A 6,000-nucleotide genomic window follows, 5' to 3' on the forward strand; every position below is an offset into this window, starting at 1 on the left:
TGTTAAGATCTCTCTCTTTCTCTCTCTAGACAGACCACATTATACAGAAGACAACATTCAGTAGGATTAAGGGAAATGTGTATTTATAGCCAATATGCTAGAAAAGCAAATGTCTGTATACTTCAGATATCCCAGATCTAGGAAAACAAACAAACAAACCACAGTGGCTCACAACACAAGGTGCAATGATACCCCATATTGTACTCCCTCTCTCAGTTTGTTCCTCTTAGGAACACTGCAATGAAAACAAAAACTACACACACACACACACACACACACACACCCACACCTGCTATGGAAACTGATAGCGGGATAACAAAATGTCTCATAGGTGCATGTCTGAGGAATGCTAGAAGGCAAGCAAAATAATAAATGGAAAACTCCACCATCACAAACATGATTGTAAGCATACTTCAGACCTCAGAGCAGGTTCTTTAACTTCTAAGAACATAAGAAATTTCCATACTGGGTAAGACCAAGAGTCCATCAAGCCCAGCATCCTGTTTCCAACAGTGGCCAGTCCAGGCTACAAGTACCTGGCAAGTACCCAAACACTAAGAAGATTTCATGCTACTGATGCTAGTAATAGCAGTGGCTATTCCCTAAGTCAGCTTGATTAACAGCAGTTAATGGACTTCTCCTCCAAGAATTTATCCAAACCTTTTTTTATATCCAGCTACACTAACTGCACCTAACCCACTAATTTTACCCAATCAATTCTATTTGTATTTGAGCTCCCCGGATGATACCAGACACAGCATCAAGGAAAGCGATTTGGGTTCACAGCATGCCCTCCGCTCAGCCATGGAACAGACGAGCACTCTGCAGAAACGTGGCTTAATGGATGGGATGCTGGCAGCCAGCCCTACGGTGTGTGGCCTGGTGCTGTCTGCGCACTAAACCACAAGAACCCTGGATTTAGCCCTCCTGTCCAGGAGAATGTAGGGCGTAGGGAAAAGAGGAAGAGGACAACTGATGCTGCAGGGGGGGAAAACAAAAGAAAAAAACCCCCAACCCTCTTGCAGGAAGCACTGAGGAATGTCCTCCTCAGATGAGGCATATTTTCTAGTCTTGCCTAGTGTTGGGACCTGGATAACTGTCCTGGAGGAGACTAATGGGGGGGGGGGGGGGGGGAAGAGATGGGTTGAAGATGGAGCTAGCCAAGCCCTTAAATACCAAACGATGCTGCAGTAAATTTATGTGCCAAAAGGAAAATATGTTTTGACTACAAAATGAAGATACAGCAATAAGGAAATGCTGCCTTGAAGATCAAAACGACCAGTGACCATTGCGGGTAGTATCACCAGAGCAACTGACCATAGAAATGGAACCAAAAACCACAGCAGGTAAAACTCATCCTTCAGGCATAAAACATGATAATTCTGGCTACAGGAATTCACTAAGCACTGATTATTAAATGAACATGGGCTGAAAAAAAAAAAAAAACCCAACTTCTCTTCACCCCCGCCCCACCACAGCCCCAGTTCACGCGTTCTGAAGAAAGCCACATGCTTATGCTGGGCACTGAGAGAACCAATCTCCATGTGACACTTCCAGCAATAACCTCTGAAAGCTGTGCGCAGTTTCACTTCTGAGAGAGGAAGCGGGAAGAGAGGGTGCCTGAGGATCAGTTCTGAAGCTACCTTTTCTTTCCCCAAAGGAGTGAGTAAGAAGTCTTGGGGTTAGCTTCCTTTCTGTAGAAACATGAGCACAGTCCTTTGCTATAATGTTCTGAACCCTCATTTACCCAAGACAAAAAAAAAAAAAAAAGATTACCCGAGGGCTAGGCAACAATGGGACAAAAAGCAAAGTCAGGCATATGGGGATTTTGATGTACAGAGCAGCAGAAGCCTTAGCCTCAGACTAAGTCATACTTTCATCCCACCATGATTTTACATAACACTGGTGTACAATAAAAAACAAATTTTCTCCACTATAAGCAGACTACTTGCCAAGTATTCTCTATATCAAAGTCAGAATTACACTGTTGCATTGAAGCAACCATGTCTGTACATGACAAAAAAAAAATCTTAAAGTCACCAGCAAATTACCCTAATAAAAATATTTTAAGTCTTCTCTTGGAGTCCCTAGTATATGTTTTCAAGAGAACAGAGAAAGTAATTAATGCAAGCATTAGTTTTGGATGGTCTCAATCTAAGAATAACTTTCTAACAAAAATGAAAAATAAAATTTTAACAAAAAAGGGTCTAAAGCAGAAATGTCAGACTCAGACCTTCATAATAGGTGGTGGTGGTGATTGTGGTGATGCTGGGGGGTGCTTTCAGATACCTCCTTTGTTTTCTTGTCTAATGGAATGCAGATCAAAGAGCAGAAAAACTTTAATTGAACTTGTTTCTGCTCTTTAAGCCTGCTCACTTAAAACATTTTTTCCTGAAAATGCAATCTTCTAAAGCATAATTCCATCAAATAAACCCCCACCCACTAGGAAACATTAATCTACTTTGCAAACATGCCTTGCAGTCTGTGCTTCACTCCCCCCCCCCCCCACCTTTTTTTTTTCTTGAGACAAATGGGTTTTTTTTTTCCCTTTCAAAAGTTGAAAGCTGTCCAAAAAAACAGGACCACACACAGAGCCTTCTCAGGGCTGCACTAATGCCGTTCTGCTGCTGGGGGCACACATCCTGGCGCAAAATGGCGGCTTTGTCAAGGGAGCTCTTCTGCCAGAGCCTGTCCAGGGCGCGATGAGATACCCAATTTCTTATTTGGGGGGGGGGGGGGGGGACGACACACAGAGATCATCTTCTTGCTTTCAGTAAGAGTCCCCACCTCAGCATAACCCTAAATTGCATTGATTAACTATCACCAAATGAAAAATCAAAGCAGCCCACCAGAATGCTTCTCTCACTCCAACATTAGAGCAAAAGGGAGAAAAAGAAAAATAGTCCTGATCCCCCTATTCAAACCCCCCCCCCCCACCCTGCACAAGGATGGACTACAGCAAGCTCTTTGTAGGTCCTGCTTGGCCCACAGCCAGGCTACTAAACAATAAACAATTCCCTTGGTGTGGGCAAGTTTGGGAGGGATGGGGGGAGGGGTGTTTGCTTTTTTTTTTTTTTTTTTGCTCTAGGTGTCTTGTTGCTACACGAATATCTTACTAGAGAGAAGAGAGAGGGGAAATGAGGAAAGAGAAGTTTAAAACGTCTTTGGTCTCTTACCTTCCACCCAGAGCTCCTCCACGTTGGTCTCTAGATTAGCTGCCCTTAATCCTACAGCGAAAGCCCCAAATATTAGGAGGCCCACAACCAAAAACTTTCCGCAGTTTTTTTGAATGTAACAGCCCAGTTTAAATAATAGTCTCTGAAACTTCGCTCTTAGCCACAGCGGTGCTTTCCTTCCAGTAGCCTTCCCCTGCAATTAAACAACAAGAAAAACGAGCCGGCTTGAAATGAACGGTTAGAACACATATAAGCAGGGTCAGCTTCTCATGGGGGGCGGGCAAGAATGTATAACAGACAAAATACTGAGGCTTGTATTGTTTTGTTTTGTTTTTTAATTTAGACATGAAGAACAAGACATGTCACTGGCATATGGGGAAGTGGGAGACCAACGTATTATAGGAAAGAGACGATAACCCCCCCTCAGTCCAGCTGCAGCCCAGCTTCCATACAGTTCAGCAGAGAAATGTCAACCACCTTCAGCTCCTGGACGCAGGAGAAATCAAGGCACATTTAGGGACGCGATGCCGCCTCTGTGCATTTTTCTGCCACACAGTGGAATTTACAGTCGTCGTCCCCCCCCCCCCCCCCCGTTCCCCGGGAGGAGGAAGAGAGGGGTGTGAAACCAGAGCCACACAACTTCAAGCCGCGGGGCACCGAAAGAACTGTTTTGTTGCTTGCACGGCCCACCAAAAAAAATAAAAATAAAATCCGCCGGAAACGCTTTGAACCGTCACTCTCAGCACCAAGATCTCGTAGTAAAAAAGAAGGCACGATCCACGTGGTGCAAAGCACTTTAGTTGCAAGCTTTGCGAGTGATTCATTTCCATAAGAGTTTGGAGACGCTGTGTGATCTGAATTAGGAAGCGGGGCAGCCATCTGCAACTTACGACAATATTTGTGAACGGAAGAGGGCAGCCACATGGATTTCTGCCTCTTCCCCCCACATCTCGCAGAATCCAAGAGGGAAAAAAAGAAAAATATCTGCTCCCAGGAGCAGCTACGACAGCATAGGACGAGGCAACGGCTCGGTGCGTTGTTTACTTTAAAATGTGGAGAGGAATCCGGACTCGCATCTGCTCTATTTTAGTCGCACCGTGTCAGAAATTGGCAGGGGAGTGGAAAAAACAAGACTTCCCATTGGAGCTACATAGCAGGATTTAAGGTGGCAATTTGTTTACCGCTTTCACTTAAAAAAAAATCATCGCAACCGCTGGAGGGGGGAGAAAAGGTAATTAAAAAAAAAAAGATTTCTTGGGGAGCCGTGACTACATCTGGGGGGGGGGGGGATTTCTGCAAACCCGTCTGGCTGCAGAAACATTTTTTTTTTTTTTTTTTACATTCTTGAATCAATGTTATGAACTAAGACAATAGAGAGAAATCGGCGGGGAGGGGGGCGGCAGCGAACCGGTTGCAAACACACACACAAGCATCCAACATGAAACTCTCCCTGTGCAGTCTCCCCTTGGAGATGAGACACACACGCGAGTACCATGCACACGCCAAAGTCAAGGAGCAAAAACAGCAAAACATCCCTCCACCCCCCTCTACATTCCGGGAGCTGTGCACACTACACACATACAAAAGAGAAATAAATAAGAAATGCACCCAGATCAAAGCCGGAGCGAATGAATAAGCAAAAAAAGGAGGGGATGCGCACCTTCTCGATCTGCTCCAAGGCGAACGCCGCGTCGCAGTAGCTCGGCCGCTGCAGGTAGTGCGGGTCCGGCGGCGGCGGCGGGGCTCTGCGCTCCCCGCGGCTCCTCCTGCAGCGGCGGCGGCGGCGGTGATGGTGGTGGGGGGCCCCGGGCCGGCGCTCCGCACTAATGGCCCAGGCCATGTCGCCGGCTCGGGCTCGGCGGGCTGCCTCCCTGGCTCAGGCGCTGGCGGCTCTCTTCATGCTGCTCCCGGCGAGGCAGAGCTTGCGCCTTCCATCCCCACATTTCGCGGTTCCGGAGCTTGCCGCCCCGATCCCGCAGACCAGAGAGGGAGAGAGAGGGAGAGCTGCCGCAGGAGGCTCCGAGCCCGCTTCTCTCCGGCACCTATTCAACGTCTGTTTTGCTTTGCAGATCAAAACCCTATATAAAAATAAAATCTTGCTTTTTTCCCCCCCCCCCTTTCTTGCAGCTGTGTGCTTTAGCGCTCTCTCCGCTTTCCTAAATTTCTTTGTTCAGTTTAAGGTTTTGTGTTTGGTTTTTTTTTTGCTGCAAAAATACCAGCACAGAGAAGCAAAGAAATAGCAAGCCTTCGGATCTTTTTCTTTTTTTTGCGTGTCTTCTTCCTCAGCTCTACGTGCTCGCGGGACAGTAGTTCGCCGGATCGCTTCTCCCGTCGCTTAGTACCATCCTGCACTACACACCGGGAAGAGGTGGGGGCGGGGGGCTGCAGCAGAGCCCAGACAAAAAACAAAAAAATCAGGGACTAAGAATAAGCAGAAAACAACCCCAAATGATGAGAAATCCTAAGAGATCTATAACCAAGCACTGTTCTCTGACTCGGGCCCTAGGACTCAAGTCTTGTGTGCTTTTTGCTACTGCTGCTCTTGTTGCTTGATTCAATAGATGAGATGAAGAGGAAGGAGGGGGGAGGAAGCTTTTTCTCCATTTGGAAGAGAAAGGAGGAGGGCTGAAGGGAGGGATAAAAAAAAAAAGAGAAGTAAAAAGAGTGGAAATCCCGCCCCCGGGGCTGTCAGATGGCTTGGGTTTCTACGAGGCCATTGGCTGGGCGAGGGCTGAAATTACTCAGCAAACATGACTATTATTAGCTGCTTAGCAACAGCTCACCAAAGTAGAGAGACCACCCAGGCAGGCAAGCCTTGTGTGTG

The 6,000-nt window shown here is 46.7% G+C and overlaps 1 protein-coding gene across 1 annotated transcript in view; it reads right to left on the minus strand.

Annotated features, from left to right (window-relative positions):
- Positions 1-5,726, minus strand: part of PTCH1 (patched 1) — a 105,314-nt gene extending 99,588 nt beyond the window's left edge. Inside the window, 2 exon segments of the mRNA XM_029617582.1 lie at positions 3,177-3,369; positions 4,837-5,726. Of these exon segments, the coding sequence (XP_029473442.1) occupies positions 3,177-3,369; positions 4,837-5,016 (373 nt within the window). The 5' untranslated portion in view covers positions 5,017-5,726.
- Positions 5,727-6,000: the final 274 nt, after the last annotated feature.

The sequence above is a fragment of the Rhinatrema bivittatum genome, chromosome 1 (genome assembly GCF_901001135.1).
Source record: "Rhinatrema bivittatum chromosome 1, aRhiBiv1.1, whole genome shotgun sequence".
NCBI classification, from domain to species: Eukaryota; Metazoa; Chordata; class Amphibia; order Gymnophiona; family Rhinatrematidae; genus Rhinatrema; species Rhinatrema bivittatum.